Source organism: Melopsittacus undulatus, chromosome 1 (genome assembly GCF_012275295.1).
Source record: "Melopsittacus undulatus isolate bMelUnd1 chromosome 1, bMelUnd1.mat.Z, whole genome shotgun sequence".
In the NCBI taxonomy this organism is placed as follows: domain Eukaryota; kingdom Metazoa; phylum Chordata; class Aves; order Psittaciformes; family Psittaculidae; genus Melopsittacus; species Melopsittacus undulatus.
In genome coordinates, this window is record NC_047527.1 from 85,958,846 (window position 1) to 85,975,958 (window position 17,113).

Consider the following 17,113-nt stretch of genomic DNA (forward strand, 5'->3'; position numbering starts at 1 on the left):
TGTTCCAATAAAATCAATTGAAAAGCATATTTCTTCATCAGTTTTTCAGAGAAAAAAAAAGCTAGTTACTTATCTTCACTAGAAGATTTGGGGCTACAAATCAAGGGTAAAAGTATTTCAGACAGCATTAGAGAAGTATACCTAGAATGCATATGTAGAACAGTATATAAGCTACTGAAATGTGCCAGATTTCTTCTATCAGTGAGCCATTCACTGAGCATGATTGTTGTCCTAATGTTGCTGTAGTATGGGAAATAAGACTAGGACTAGCACAGTGCTCTAGACACTGCTCAGGATACCAGCCAATTTTAAGTTGGTTTTAGTCCCTGTGAATATTATGAGATGCCTATGACAGACAAAGCAAGCAGCTTGTCCTCACATTTAAAATAAAGGGCTCTGACCTGACTACCACCATACAGGAGTAAAATCTTCTGATTATGACAGCTAATTCCACACAGGCATCAGGTCAACACTCTGTAGCAGTCAAAAAAAGCAAATTTTGCAGTAGGAATTACTAGGACCACAGAGCAGAGAATCATTATACCACTAGTTAAATCCAAGGCACCTCTGTACTGTGAGCACTATATGTAAATATGCTTCCCTCAGTTCAGGAAATGACACAGCAGAACTGGAAAAGAGCAGAGAAAAGCACTAGGAAGGACTGAAATTACAGACTGTTTCTGAACAAAGACCCCCTGAAGACACCTTTCAGTCCAGAAAAGAGGTGATTCAGGAGGCATATGACACAGGTCCACAAAACCATCAATGGACAGAGGGGCTGAGTGGGGCCTGATTCTTCACTGTCGCTCCCAGTACTAGAGCTAAGACATAGCAAAGGAAGCTGATAGGAATGGGGTGCAAAGCAATCTTCACACAGGAACTGAGCCTGCAGAAGTCCTTGCCAAGGGCAGTGCATTGGCATGGATCAGCAGGGAGGCTAGGAGAAGTGCTTGACAAAGAGGAAAGCTGGAGGCTACTATGTAAGCAAACTACAACATGCCCAGACCTGAGCTGAAGACAGCTGCAGGCTAAGAGCAGTGAGGTCAGTGCTTATTAGTTCTTACTTGTGAGCAGGGTTGGAGACAGGGTACTGGGCTGAAGGGACCCTTGGTCTGAATCACTACCATAGTTTTAATTTTCTTACATTCTCTGTCCTGTGTTAGGCAGATGAACAGTTTTGTGTCGATGGCAAGAAAGAGAAACTGAAAATACCCAGACTTCCTACGATGCATGAATTGCTCAGTAAGTGCTCGCGAATGGCTGACAGCAACAGGAGAACGTTCCCCCAGTCTAGCCACCGCTACTTTTTTCATTGCTAATTAGCAATTAAGTCCTTAGACAGAAAATATACGTATATATTAATGGGGAAAAAATTCTTATTGAAAAGCAGGACTAGAGAGAGGTCAAATGGGGGCGGGGGGAAGACAGTAAGAAACATCCCAAACCTGTCAAAATTAACATCTCAGAGGGTGTTTGAGCTACTGCAACACTTTCCTGAATAGTAACCAGATTTAAAGAAGATGGAGGAAGCAGGACAGGGAGAAGGAGGCTGCAAGAAATTTCCCTCTGTCACACACAGTTGCCCAAATAGCAAAATAAATGTATTCCTAAAACTATGACATTGGAGTTTCATAAAGAACTCTCTGAAGAGCTCTGAAAAATAAACAGGCGAAGAAATTGCTAAATGTGGCTGCTGAAATCCTGATAATGGCCCTCGGCCAAAGACAAACATTAAGGAATTTTTGAAATTATTAGAGATCATTCCGGGATACTTGAAATAAATGTATTTTAGGGATTAATACAGGAACTAATCCTGTAAATTTTTACAGCTTCACTCAGAAATGGGGGAAGGGTGTCTCCTCAGCAAGTGAGATCACTGCTGTCAATCTTATGTTGAGAAGTACTCAATGATTTTATGCTCTTCAAATTCATAAAAGCCTCAAGATTAAAACTACCACTGTCATTTATCAAAAATCACAAAGCACACTTACAGTATTGCAGTATTTTCCAGACTTAAAAGCCTGTTACTTACCAGTAGTAAAACTAACCCTCATATACACCTGTGAAATATTTTAGCATAGGTTTTAATCCACTTGATGCATCATAAATATGTTTTCTCAACCTCTCCCTCCACAAAATATACTCCTATTTTAATGCTGTTTTTACAGTCAGGTAGACCTTTGCAAATGTTAACATTAATAACGTATATAATAACTATATATTGAGGAGAACAAAAATATTTTGTGCTCCAAATCAGGCATGTACATTATATGTGTTACACATGCTCTTTACATTAAACCTCCAAGAGACCAGAATAATTGCCAGTCCAGGAGCTATGTCAAAACCTAAGTGGGAATCCAGGAGTGCTTCTGATACTTCCTACCAGGATAAGACCAAGCATGTCTCAGCTCCCATCCAGCCCAAAAAAAGCTGTGGACATACAGACAGGGCGACAGCCATCACTTGCTCTGTCCAGGCTCCTGATAGCAGAAGGTTAGGACAGGAATGGAAACAGGGTCCCAGAGGAGACTGCATGCTGTTGGAGCAGAGGCCTAGAAAATGCCCACCTGATATCCAGGCAGAAACAATTTCCAGTGCAGGGTGAATGCTGAGGAGGAAAACAGGATCCAGAGGGAGAATATGTGGATATATATATATATCCCTTGGAAATACATTAATATTCAGTGAGTTTTCAATAGATTAAAGTTAGCAGGAACAGTGTAACTTTTTTGTCTTTACATTGTTTTGGGGGGACATCATTAAATAGTCTGTCAGATAACATTATGTAGGTACAGTATATAAAGTACTGGCGTTTGCCCATTAGTTTCCCATGTCTTACCATAAATAGACATTATGTGGGGGGAAGAAGGGGAGGAAATCAAGGAAAATATACTTTCAGCTCAAACATTTGTTGCTATAAAAAACAACTCCACACTTCGTGCTATGTCCATTTCAGCTTCTTTCCTAGCTTTTGCCCAGTCTTCACAAAAGTGAATTCTACTTGCTAGCAGTATACTAATACCAACAGCTTTTAGCCATTTAAACACCAAGTATTTTGTACGCAGGCCTCATTATTTCTGTTACCAGAAGGGATGAAAAGACAAAAATAAGACATCCTACCTGAGGGAAAGTAAATTCAAACCTGGCTTCCTGGAATCCCTGCCCAGTTCTTTACCACGCCTCTTCCCCTATAACCAAGAGGGTGTAGCCAAGCAGGATTTGGGTTCATGCTTTAAACTCAACATATGCTGGCAAGTGGCAGCTCTGGCCTTTGTTTCTGATTATGCTGCTGCCCATTTCCAGACAGGGCTGTTCCCAGTGCCTGCATCAGTGCGTGTGTCACCTTCCCCCCGGGAAGCCAGGGAAGATAGCTGAGGGGTGTGTGTCTTCCCTGACCCTGACAGCACAGAGAGCAGTGGGTGAAAACCACGGTGCACAGCTTGCTCAGAGGTTTTCTGCTCACCCCACTGCAGGAGGACATAGGTAGCTTAGCCATTTATTTCCCAGGCCGCTAGGCCAACTTACTTGATTTCCACCTCAGATTCTCCATTTTAAAACTCCAACTGATGGTACTTGGCTCCTGGTAGATGGGTGAGGACTCACCGAACGCTTACAGGAGCTGCAGGGGTACCCAGGGATGAGCCACCCGACTCCTCCCCCTGTGGCAGCCCCGAGGGATGAGCAACACCCGCTGTAATAAACCGCCAGCACGCCTGCGTTACCCCGCATTGCTCAGCACGTGGAGTAAGGGCAGCGGGCGACCTAACTACCGCTTGCGGTGTGACTACCAGAGCCGCCGCCGCACCACAGACCCCCGCCTGGCGATGGCGCGGCAGCAGTGCCGCTCCCCGCCCCGCCGCAAGGGCTCGCCGGCAGCAGGTACAAAGCAGCCCAGCACTGCGGGCCGGTGCGAGCAGCACAGGCAGCGCCGCGGCTTGTGCCGTGTTGAATACGGTTTCTAGAGGGACGCAAGAGAACGCGGAGCAGCGCCCGGCTGTGTACGTAGCACCCCCAGCCCGCTCCGGGTGCCGCGGCACGGTGAAGCCGCGCACGGTGAACGGCTCGGGGCCGGGGTGGCCGCATCCTCCGGCCCGTCACATGCACACGGAGGCGCAGGCAGGCACTCACGTGATGTTTCCCCCTCGCAGCCCGCTCGCATCCACGCAGAGTGGTGCATTTCCTACCGAAACAGCGATTTTCTCTCTGCCTTCTCCTGGTGTGTTTCACATAAGCAATTCTGTCGTTTCACTTCACACAGGCCGCATCGGATTCCCAGGAGAGAAGTTTGAAGAGCTTCCAGGAAATGGCAGGTAAGAACAAATACTAATAAAAATGCTGCTCGCCTCAGGCCTGAGCGTGCTGGCCTGCCCTTATCTGTAGCGTTTAGCTGGGATACTGAGGTATTCCTTTTTCAAACGACTGAAATGACTTCAGAGAGTGATGCCTTTGAAAACTCCCGTCTCCCCAAACACCGTGTCTGCATGCCCTCCACTCTGCCTCAATGGAAGCAAACCAGCAGCTTGCAGAATTCACCTTACTGCATCTGCAAGCTGCTGTCATCTCCAGCCACTGAGCTACCTGGTTGCTAAGAGGTAGTGGGAACAGCAAGGAGGTAGCTGCTGGTAATATTAAATAAGTAAGGTATGGAGCAGGGGATTTAAGTAATTTATACACATTTCGAATATATGATAGCATTTGATCACAAATTTTAGTAGTGTTTTGGCAAAGCTGTTTTTTCATGGATGCTGTGCACACTGGAGAAATAATCACCCCTTATAACCCTTAATAACTTGGGTTAAAAATGATGTATTTTTTTCTTTGAGCATTCAGCTCAAGTTCTGTCATCTCTGACACCTTAAACTTGCCTGTCACTCCTGTGGCACTCTGGGCCATACAGCTTCTGCATCCCCTGGAGAAACTGAACTTAAGAGATCCCAGAGTTTCCCTGTTGGCAGTCAGGAACCAAGAGCTGTGTGTTTTGCAGCAGATCCTGTCATTTTCAATAGTTTCTGGAAGTGCAGCGCAAGCTGGGATCCACCTGACTGGGGAGCAGCTCTGTGGAAAGGGAGCTGGGTGTCCTGGTGGACAAGCGCAATGTATGCAAGTGAACAGGGTGCTGCTGTGGCAAAGAAAGCCAAGAGGATGCTCGGTTACATCAACAAGGGCATCACCAGCAGAGATAAAGAAGTCATGATCCCACTCAGTGCTTGTCAAGTCACACCTGGAATGCTGTTTGGCTTTCAACCTGGAATGCTATTTTCAGGTTTGGTTTTGTTATACAAAAAAGGTGTGGACAGGATTGGGAAACCTTCCATGTGAGGAGAAGCTGAGAGAACTGGGTTTGTACAGCCTTGGGAAAAGAAATCTCAGGGGAGACTTTGTCACCATGTGTCAGTAGTTAAAGGGTGGCTACAAAGATGGAAACTCCCTTTTTATAAGGAGTCCCGTGGAAAAAAATGAGAGGTAATGGGCACAGGTTATTCCAAGGGTAATTCCAGTTGGACACAAGAGAAAAAAATTTCACAATAAGAATAATCAGCCATTGGAATAATCTCCCCAGGAAAGTGATGGATTCCCCAACACTGGACACTTCCAAGATTCAGCTAGACAGGATGCTGGGACATCTTGTTTAGATGGTGCTTTTGTCAAGAAAGGTTGGACCAGATGATCCTCAAGGTCCCTTCCAATGTGGTATTCTGTGATTCTATGATTCCCCTCTCTGAAGTGTTATGTATAAACAACTACTACCCCCAATAAAAGTGTTTCACCTTTCTTCTGTGTTCAGTGATGAATGTTTTTCTTTTGTTAGAGAGTTAGTAAAATCGAATGGCCTATTTGCAATTAAAATTTTGCCCAAGTAAGCTCTGATACACCTTGGCATATCAGTTTAAGAGGCTCCATACCAATGTACCCATCTTGCCACTCAGCTTGCCTTAAATCCACTTTCTCAGCAGTTTGAGGTACACTAGACAGCTCACTCACACATCTAAGAAAAGATCACATTGCTTTCTAGTGAGTCACTGTGATGATGCTGAAGTAGGATAGCAGCATCTTAAACTTCTACCTGATGTTGTCCCTTGCACAGCACTGAACTGGAAGATGAGAGGATCCCACACTGCAGTAGGAAGGTGCTCTGAGCTTGTAAAAGTTGTTTCCACGGTATTTTCAGGGAATCTAAACTGGCACTGCTTTGATCCCAGCCCACCCCTCACACTTGCACTGTAGCTTGTCTGACCCAGCCTAGGGAGGTAAACCAGCGACAGCTTGGTTGCTTGGGGATTTTTCTATTGTTGGGCAAGTGTTTCTGGGAGGTAGTGGAATAGGATAAATACAAATGCTGACTAAGTACGAGGGACTGGGTTCTGCTGATGTAGGACAGCCTGACCTGCTACAGGAACGCACGCACTGTCACTGAGTTCTGTGTAGGAAATCCCAGTGAAAAAGCACAGAATTGCTGGGCTGGGGACATTTACTGATTAATTCCTCATGAGTCACTCATTGCTGCCAAGCAGGAGTCAAATGCTGCCACTGTCACTGTTTTTGCTAGTTTTATGCTGCTTAGGAAACACAGTACAGAAAACTGAAGGACCAGGCCCTGGCTCCACAAACTGTTTCATAACTGCCTCCTATACTCAAAGATAACTTATGATTTTCTTTCTGCCTTCAGGGAGAAAAGTCCTGATAGTCTATGCACATCAAGAGCCCAAGTCTTTCAATGGATCTTTGAAGAGGGTTGCTGTGGAAGAGCTGAGCAAGCAGGGCTGCAGTGTCATGGTGTCTGATTTATATGCAATGCAGTTTGAACCAAGAGCAACGAGAAATGACATTGTTGGTGAGACTAGCCAAAATACACTTTTCTTTAAGCAATAATGACAAGACAAACTTTCATCTTTTCTTTAAGCAATAATGACAAGACAAACTTTCATCTTGTCTGTGCTGCTGAATTAACAGTCCAGAACCATGCTGTTAGGTACACTCCCCAAAATAGTTGCTATTATTTTCTACAAATATCCCTCAACTATCAAGACCCAGCTTTTAATTTTCTATTAGCATTGACTAAGAAACATCAGTGCAAGAACCCAACATGTATCATCTTCATTAAAATAAACCCAACCAGTAGAAATGGCCTCTCAATCAGAAAAATATCTGTATAGTACAAAGTTGTGGAAGTATTTTGCATTCAGACTAAAGTGAGTGAGGAAAAATACTATCTTTACACTATTTACAATGGACTGCAGAGACGTTCTAAGAATGACCTTCTCTTAACAAATAATGTTCCAAATAATTCCTGCAAATTAGTTCAGGCTTGTACTTTTGTGTTGTCTTGGCACCTCTGGACTTCCTAGGTTGTATATGATTACTAGAAATTACTAGATGATCCGGTTAGGATTTGAGAAAGACAGTTATGCACTTGTTAGACTTATGTGGTATTTTCACTGTGCTCTTGCTAGCACTTACTCTTAGTATTTTTCCAGGTTGGGAAAACCGTTAAGCCGTGACATAATCTGCAACAGCTGAAGTTTTCTTTGAAACAAGAATCAAAAAGAAATGGTCCAGGTTCAGTGCAAGCACTGGCAAAAGCAAGAAGAAAATTATTAATGACCAGACATAACATAAGCATTTCTAAAATTCCACTCCTGAATATAAACTTTGTCTCATAGTGACATTTCTGAGAAGGAAAAATGCATTAATATGTGTCCACAATCTGTTGCTGAAGTCCATTTCTCATGGGTGAGAAATGCCATCAGATACCATTATATGACTTGTTAGAGTATAGCTGATGATGCTACTCTGCTAGTTCATGAGGCCTTTCTTTGCTAGAGGTTAATGATGTATTAGTTGATTCGCAGAATTGATGTACATAACTGATTCAGACATACCTGACTGAGCTGAGTGTAGTGGAGTCAGCAGAGCTGGCCAGTACTGGTTCCCCAGTCCTGGCTGAGTTTCCCAGCCACAGAGGCTGAAAAGCAGCTACATAGTGCTTGTGACTGCATGGTGGTTTCAGTAATCTCTAATGCAGGGGCAGAGCAATTAGAAAAATTCTCTTAAATCATCCACATGCATCACCAGAACCTTGAGCCAATCTTAGGTCCTCTTATTGCACTTCATAAGTTGCTACAGAAAGGCAAAAGCTGTGCTGATGCTGAATATCCACCAAAACAAAATGAAAACAAACAAAAAAAACCCTGGAAATTGCAATGTATATTTAATTCTTATCTGGCTGTGATGCTAGAAACAGAGCCAGGAATGACTCATCACTTCTACCCACAGGCTGTTTGCACAACTCAGAAGAGTTCAATTACGGCATGGAAACACTGGAGGCTTACAAGAGAGGAGGTTTGTCCAGCGATCTCATTGAAGAGCAAAAGAAGGTGCAGGAAGCAGACCTAATGATTTTTCAGGTCATTATTTTAAATTGTAATAGAAGACTTCAGCTGTAATGTACAGGGTTGAACAAAAGAAACGTAATAGTAAGTGAAAGAATGATACGATTTTTTAGGAACACTGAATCTAGCCAGAGTAAAAAGAAGCAGTAACTCTACCATCAACATAAAACAGTCTGGATCCAGCATAGCAATTTTAAGTTGCTAGGTTTTTTTGATAGCATGTGGATTATGGAAAATATATATAAAAAAAAACCCCAGATCACGTGTATTATTCATGCTAGCACAGTATGAATTTTTCACACAAATAATGGCTCCACACTGACATTTTTGAGGAGTAGGAAGGCACCTGAAATTAGAACCTTAAAATACACAAGTAAAATTCACAACAGTGCTTCATTTAAAATTTCATACTCAAAGGTAGTCTGATGGCATAGGTTTTGTGAAGACTGGTCCTCACACTACCTGCACTCCAAAACTGTTGTGTCGAGCAGCTCAGACCAGAAACTACCCAGTGCAGAAATCATAGAATCACAGACTGGTTTGGGTTGAAAGGGACCCTAAAGCTCATTGTAGTTCCAAGCCCCCTGCCACAGGCAGGGACATCTTTCAATAGACCAAGTTGTTCAAAGCCTCATCCAACCCAGACTTTAAGGGATGGGGCAGACAGCTTCTCTGGGCAACCTGTTTTGTGCCTCATCATCCTCACAAGAATATTTTTTTCCTAATGTCTGACAATATGAGAATGTCTCAATATCTAATGTCTCAATATGAGAATCATACCATATTATCAGGCAGTCTGATACTATCCCATTGTCTTGGAGCTCACACAAGGCAAACACAGATCAACACTCAGAAATCTGTGTAAAAGTTTAAGGCAGCCACACCAACTTATAGGTTTAGAATATGGTAACAGACACCAGACCAGAAGTTTTAGGAATAAACGCTTTAAGAATGGCACAATAACAAATACAGATCAGTAGTACAATTATCTGGGTCATTACAACAGCAAATGCAGTAATTTGGTAGCACAATTATCCAGGTTGAAACAACAGCAAATCTAGTAACTCACCAACACTGTTCCTTTTGCATTTCAGCAATAGGAGACACAATTCTGTACAGTCTTAAGTTTAAATTAAATGGCACCTTCCTGCTGCATCGTGTTGCAACTTTAATTTGTAAGTCCTCAACATCTGCCATGGTGCTAGCGTGCTATACTCAGGTATGTACCTGAGACTACTACAGAGAGAAAGCACTTCAGTTATTTTTGCCAAGCATAGTTACTGCCTCTATTCATTGACAGCTGCAAGAAGACATGTATGAGATCTGAACAGAATAGGATTCAGCCTGTAGAATAGGCCTAAGGGTGGCTCAGACTCTGTGCTAACAAGGTAATTACTTTTTGCATAGTTTCCCTTGTACTGGTTCAGCATGCCAGCAATCATGAAGGGCTGGATGGACAGAGTCTTGGTCCCAGGATTTGCTCATGAATTTCCAAACTGTTATGATTCCGGTTTGCTCAAGGTACGTTTTTGAGACTGTTTTATTAAGATCAAGATTTGCACAATGGTCTTGAGAGCATTGGTCTTACTTTTCCGTTGTTTTTAGAAAGCTCTCACTTTATGTTGTCCTGAAATAATGCTTTGGTTGAGTAACTTTCTGGCTTGTTAAAACTGTCTGAAAGGGAATACATTATGGAGAATGCAGTGGTCCCTAAAGATTTAATTGATCTAGAGATTTTTAGTTGGCCTACAAAACAGTCTATAATTTTTAGGTTTATCAGAGGGCACTGGGATGGCCTACAGCTTGCAGGCAATTGATACATTTCCTAAAACTGTATTCTGTCATTCTTCCCACCACTGTGAGAATGCACCAGTCTGTAATAAGTGACATTAGAATAGGTGATAAGATTCTGTTCTTGGATTAGATGTCAAAGGTTGAAATAAAACTATAAAACTTAATCAGAAACCTGAAATACCTAGTGCATAAGCCTCTGTTCCAGCTGTCTCCTTTTAACCCTTTCTTCCCTGTAGCTCATAAATTAGGCAAGATCAGTACCTGTGGATGACAATTCATTAATTTTTAAACCCCCCGTGACACTGGGAATATTCCTGGAAAAATTTGTCCCACTGTCTGATGGATCTTCTTTGGTAACAACTACAACATCCAGAAACAACCAATATTAATTTCACATTTATGTTCACTGCATATTAATCCATGTAATTTCTGATCATCTTCAAAATTCCAAACATTCCAGGTTGTTTAAATTTCAGAAATGGCTGCCTGAGATGATAGCTGCAAGCTGAGTGCAGGCTCAAGGCAGTTCAGACGCTGCACTGGAAAAGTGTTATTTCAATTAAGGAAGATAAAATTGAGAGAGAAACTGAGCATAAGCCTATGCCTAATACCATAGTTACGGAAACAGAAGAAAGACAGGGGTTTAGAACACCTGAGGAATAGTTTATTCTCCAATTATTCCTTGGCAAGTGACAAGCAAGCCCAAGGTTTGAAGGAGGACTGTAGCATTCAATTTCTACATTCAGGAAGGACAGGAATAAAGAAATTACTGGTAATAGAGTGACTTCCAGCCACAGTTTTCCAAACATTGCATAGGGGAGAATAAGGATTAGCCCTGCTGCATATATGGGTGTCACATATAATTGCTTTTTTCTTTAACCTGTCTCTGCCCAAAGCCCTGACACACAGTCCACTGTATAACTGTATGTGCTTGGAGCCCAGAAAGCCAACCGTATCCTGGGCTGCATCAAAAGGAGCGTGACCAGCAGGTCAAAGGAGGTGATCCTGCCCCTCTACTCTGCTCTCGTCAGACCTCACTTGGAGTATTGTGTGCAGTTCTGGTGTCCTCATAGAATCACAGAATAGTTAGGGTTGGAAAGGATCTTAAGATCATCTTGTTCAACATAAAAAGGACATGGAGGGCCACAAGGATGATCAGGGGACTGGAGCACCTCCTGTATGAAGATAGGATGAGAAAGTTGGGGCTGTTCAGCCTGGAGAAGAGAAGGCTGCATGGAGACCTCATAGCAGCCTTCCAGTATCTGAAGGGGCCTATAAGGATGCTGGGAAGGGACTCTTCATTAGGGACTATAGTGATAAGACAAGGGGTAATGGGTTAAAACTTAAACAGGGGAAGTTTAGGTTAGATACAAGAAAGAAGTTCTTTACTGTGAGGGTGGGGAGGCACTGGAATGGGTTGCCCAGGGAAGCTGTGAATGCTCCATCCCTGGCAGTGTTCAAGGTCAGGCTGGATGAAGCCTTGGGTGACATGATTTAGTGTGAGGTGTCCCTGCCCATGGCAGAGGGGTTGGAACTTGATGATTTTAAGGTCCTTTCCAGCCCAAACTATTCTATGATTCTATAGCTTCTGAAACAAATGGTGTTCACCTTGTGGTGAGTTACTGGAGCAGGCTGCCTAGGGAAGCTGTGGCAGCCCCATCTCTGGCAGTGTTCAAGGCCAGGCTGGACAGGGCTTTGAGCAGCCTGGTCTAATGGAAGGTGTCCCTGCCCATTGCGGGGGGTTTGGAACTGGATGATCTTTAAGGTCCCTTCCAATCCAAACCAATCTATGAGTCTTTTGTTTTATCAATTATTTAGTTGGTCCTTTCCAACCCTAACTATTCTATGGTTCTATGATTTCAATCTTTGCCTCAGCACTGCCACTACACATAAGGTTTGGGACAGAAAAGACACCACCTCCTCTAGAAATTTAGGCTGCCTAGGTTCTCCTGAATATCTCTTGAACTATTCAGCCTAAATCAAGCTCTACTTTCTTAACTCTAGAACAAATTAGCCCTGTTTTCTTTCACCACTGGAGGAAGCGAAGAGATGTATGCAAAAGGAGGTATCAATGGCGATATTCGCTATCTCCTGTGGCCCATGCAGGTATAATATATGAATATTTGGTTGTTCTTTGCCTTAATTTTTATTATTACAATTATTTTAATGTTGTATTATTGTTCATTTTATGTGAAATATAATATAATAAGAAAAAGTCCTGAGATTATTTTAAAAGTCCACAGAGTTTTAAGATTGTTTTGTTTCCCTTCCTCCAGAATGGAATCTGGAGAAAGCCTGCATTGCTTGCCATGAAAGTTTCTCTGGTGTTACAGGATTTCCTTTCATCCCAGCATGCAGGATTTTTTTTCAACATAGCTTCCTGATTCATGTAGGATACAGAGCAGGAGGGGAGTCACGCATTTTCCTGGCATTAATAATCAGCATACAAAATTCAGCATACCTGTTCATGTTGCTACTTTCACCAGAAGTAGCAAGCATGCTTTGAGAAATGTAGGTGGTAAGGCATATTGTGCTAGCTACTTGTTGATACAGTACCACAGATGTTGAATTTTTTGGTCTCCTACCCATTGTCATTTCCAGCTGCTTCCCGTTTTGAGGCTATTTAGCTGCAGAGCTTGCAAGCCAATATGACAACTTGAAACATAATTGTAAATTCAGAAATACACAGAGGGAAAATGGCAAGGCTGGCTGATTTGAAAGGCACTAACCTTCATTAAGTATCATTTAGCTAAGCCAGAGGCAAAACATTAAAAAACAATGCTTAGAAATAGACAAGAGATACATTGCAGTTCAGGAACAATCTGTGGGGATTCAAGCAGTACAATGAACTTTAGGCTGTCTCTGATCCTTGCAAATTTAACAGCATGTAGCAGCTGGAGAGAATAGTTCTGTGGGTTTAATAGCACTTAAAAATAAGTTCTACAGAGCAGAATAAATGAAGTTGATCTTATTTTTCAGTGTATCGTATGTCATTCTGCTCAATGCCTAGCTTTCAATAATGACTGCCGGGATAGGTAATAAACTGCTGCAGTTTATTTCCCTTCTCCTGATAAATACACAGGTTTAGAAAATAGTTTCCATTTTGAATCTTCCACATGCTTGAATTACAAATGAAAGACTTAACTATTTACTGAGTTACTTATATAATACTTAGTTATTAAATAACTGAGGCATTTACTTCTTTGCTTTGAGTCCAGCATGGAATTATGCACTTCTGTGGTGTCAAAGTCCTTGCACCTCACATCTGCTTCGCTCCAGAGTATGTCTCTGAAGAGAAGAGGAAGGAGATACTGATTGCCTGGGCTCAGCGTCTGAGGACTCTTTGGAATGAAGAGCCCATAATCTGCTCTCCTGAGTGGTATTTCAAGTAATGTTCTGGTCCAAGACTACAGAGACATTTTCTTATCTCCATTCTTTTAGGTACTTTATCTGAATATCTGAATGCTAATCTCCTAATTCAAATGTATTTTAAGTCTCTTGAGTACTACAGCTGACAGCTTAACTGACAATTTAGCATTCATTTTCACTGATTCCTGAGGGATTCTTTTCAATGAAGAGAAACTCTTTGAATAAGTGAAAAATGAAGTGAAAAACTCTTTGTGAGGAATTATCCTTGCTCATATAGACTGACATCCTGCCTACAAGTGGTTGATAACACAAGTGGTATTTAATTGCAGGTTGTACTGTTGCTTCTTACAAAACAATATGTTACAGTTTTAAATAAACTAGTTTTGTACCAGCTGCCACTTTCTCCTATTTGCCAGGGAATATGCTGCCCATACTCAACCTTGTTATGGTGAATCCTGTTCTTTTAAAGGAGAGCTCTACACCTGTGTCTCTGATTTACTAAGTGAGATAATGAGTAATGCAAAAGGATGTACAGTTGCACAGTGACATAGCTGGTAAAGCCTTGTGGACAGCCTTAGGCTTTTCCATGTATTTACAAAGCAATATTAAACCTATAACACATGCAGAAAAAAAGAAAAACAAATACAAATCTCATATAGCACGTTGCCTTTCTGTATCAAATGTAGCTCCCATTTGTAAAGTATATAGTTCTCTAAAATCGAAAGGATTTCTCTGTTTTTCTTAATCTAAGACAAAAAGGAATCCTATCTGTTCCCTGCCATTTCACACCAGGCAGTATTGTTGTTTGGGTCTGGAGGGCTGGGTACATCCCCTCCATCATTAGATGGGCCTCATCAGAGGTCTCCAGCACTGGCAGTTGGCAAGGCAGAACACATATGCAAAAACCTGCAAGAGCTCTGTGTGTCTGTGAGCCAGGATCTAGTGGGACAAAATGACTGTCTGGCTCTTAACATCCATGTATCCATCCATGGAGTTCCTGCCCATGGCAGGGGCGTTGGAACTAGATGATCCTAAGGTCCTTTCCAACCCTATTTTATGATTTTATGACTTTTACTTGAAATTTCGTGGAATTATTTTTGTCCTGGAGAGCTGTTAACCCTTTTTGTGCATATGGTAGAGGGTGGGTTTCTCACTTACTGACACAATTTCTTACTTTGATGAGCTTACCCAACAGCTGTCTTTGCAATTTGATATTAAAAGAATATGGCCGGAATAAGAAAGAGTCTTCTGAGTCACTGTCAAATGACACTTTGGCCTCTGCATGAGAGTATGCATCTGCTGTACATTCTTTGTAGCAGCCTTGTCATGCCCCACTCTCATGTTTCTTTAAGGGCTGTTTGGATAGTAAACATGCTCAGATTCTGGAGTGACAGTGTAAACTGATACATCAGGCTGGGAACTGCTACCACAGAAATTATGCTGTGGTAGAAATAGGGAGTCACATACCCGTTTGTCACCCTATGAAGAGCCACCTCTGGCAGAGACAGGCCCTGCAACTGGTGCTGGTCTAAGCTGTTGCGGATGTGTGTTTTCAGATTACGCAAGCAAGGAATTTGCTTTGTCTCAACTCTTTTACAGGAAAAAGAAAGTGAAAGGGAATAACATGGAAAATGTTATACATGTAAGTTGAAGAGAAAGCAGATTCTTGCCTAAAAGACTTAAGGAAAACAACTTTTAAGTTACCTCAAGAGAAATCAAAGAACAAATGGAAATATTAGAATTTTATAGGAGAGGACTCATCCTTATGTTCACTGTGTTCTCTTACCAGTCTGTTCAAGAAAGAAGGAAGTGGATATGAAAGCAGAGATTGCAGCTATCAAACCAAATGTCACTGTGTTGGATCAATCACAGAACTTAGTGGGTTTAACTGTTAGATGAAGAATCTCAGACTATATGATGAAGATACACTTCTCAACACTACTTGGCAGATGCACACTATGTCTCACACACATGGTAGTATTAAATGCCTATATTAGACTCATATTTGTAATGTAAGCATACAAGCATGGCTGTGCTACGTCAGAACAAGGATCCTCCAACCCCGAAGTTTTTTCTCCACAGTGGTTATAGGCCAGGGAGAGCAAGTGCTTCCCTTTCCTTGGCTCTAATTGCATTTAGTTTGGGGAATTTCCTGAGAAAAGAACATTTAAAGAATATAAAGAAAACCAACTTAAACCACAACACCAAGCCAAATAGATCCCTGCTGTGAATTTTGTTCAGTCTTCCCTTGAATTCATGCCAACTTGAAGCAGGCAAAGTTCAGCAGGTCTGCTTTTTCCTTGCATGAAGCATTGGAGTGTGAAGGGATCCTGGGAAGGATAAAGCACATGGATCCTAGCAGCTTCATTTGATTCTTCCCAACATCTATATGTTGCACACTTTTTTTTTCCAGTAGAATTCTCTGTATTTATATTTTTTTTCTATCAGTTTTAATAGGATGGCTGAGATTTTTAGTACAAAGTAAGTGAAAGCTTTGTCAAGATCAGTGAAAGTTTCAGTTAAAGTAAAAAACAAAGTAATGGGCTTATTTTCATTAATACTAAAATTGAAAACTTCTGTTCACATAAAGGCATTATTATGAAAAGCATTAAAATTGTATTGGCCTTGTCATCCAATTCATAAGCTTCCCAATCAGAATTAAGAGATTTCTCCATGAATTCAGATTGTATTTTTTATCAGCTTATTTTCCCTATTCATTTTGAGAAGGAATGTCATTACTGGTAATACTGACTGTTACCATCAGATAAATGCTATCTGTCCCTTTTTTGGCTAGTGGTTTCTGGCAAATCACCACCAAAAGACACTCAAACCTTTTTAACTATGCAATTCTTATTAGTTTAGATGTCTTCCTGCCTTCAGCCACATGCACGATGTAAAGCTCAAAAGCTTTGAAGCACCAAACCAACATCACTAAAAAAAAACAAAAAAAAAAACCCAAAAACAACCCCAAACTCAGAAGTAAAACGTTCTCAAAAGATTTCTGTAATGCTTGGGATTGCAACAGAAGACCAAATCTGCATGATCGGCCCAGCAGATACCACATCTGTGTTTGGTTTGCTTATTCAGTTGACAAACATCCCAGATTCTCTGGACTGCAGGTTTAACAGCACCCTCTTTCCAATACCTCATGATATGAATGGACATGAAATGTCTACATTCAAACTACAACGAACTCAGCTTGGCAAATCAGCATAGCCATCCTGAGTCTTTTCATTACCATAGGTGTGATCAGCCCTTACATCTGGAGCTGTTAGAGCATTAAACTCCTGTTCTGGCTCATCAACAGCTGATCCAGAATCGGTGGGAAATGGGGATGCACTGAGCACAAACCAATCCTATACCAACATAACTTTTCAGAGTGGAAATTATTGCATTCAGCATTTTTTAAAAGACTTTTCCCGCAAAGAAGCTGTTTGTTCAGTTTGTCCAAAGTGCAGAAAACTGTCTCAAGCCTCAGAAAGAAAACTCCGGCTTACAACTGATCACCAAGGCTGCTCTCCAAACCTGCAGCTGCCCGCATAGTACTGTTGCTCATCTTT

At 41.8% G+C, this 17,113-nt stretch overlaps 1 protein-coding gene across 2 annotated transcripts; it reads left to right on the forward strand.

The window, feature by feature from the left end:
• The first annotated feature begins 1,178 nt into the window (after positions 1 to 1,178).
• On the forward strand, positions 1,179 to 13,947 carry NQO2 (N-ribosyldihydronicotinamide:quinone dehydrogenase 2). Of its 2 annotated transcripts, none has more exons than XM_031049683.2 (7): positions 1,179 to 1,242; positions 4,259 to 4,310; positions 6,668 to 6,832; positions 8,275 to 8,405; positions 9,798 to 9,911; positions 12,189 to 12,290; positions 13,403 to 13,947. In XM_031049683.2, the coding sequence occupies exons 1-7, from the start codon at positions 1,231 to 1,233 to the stop codon at positions 13,574 to 13,576; spliced, it is 750 nt and encodes a 249-aa protein (XP_030905543.2). In that variant the 5' UTR covers positions 1,179 to 1,230; the 3' UTR covers positions 13,577 to 13,947. The 2 variants fall into 2 exon arrangements, with proteins under 2 accessions (XP_030905543.2, XP_005149979.3); XM_005149922.4 differs by lacking the exon at positions 1,179 to 1,242 and adding an exon at positions 3,777 to 3,879.
• Positions 13,948 to 17,113: the final 3,166 nt, after the last annotated feature.

What these genes read in the sequence shown, in the direction of transcription:
- NQO2 (XM_031049683.2), top strand. An exon ending in ATGATTCCGGTTTGCTCAAG is followed by an intron (nt 9,912 to 12,188) that starts GTACGTTTTTGA and finishes TCTTAACTCTAG; the next exon opens with AACAAATTAGCCCTGTTTTC. An exon ending in ATCTCCTGTGGCCCATGCAG is followed by an intron (nt 12,291 to 13,402) that starts GTATAATATATG and finishes CTTTGAGTCCAG; the next exon opens with CATGGAATTATGCACTTCTG.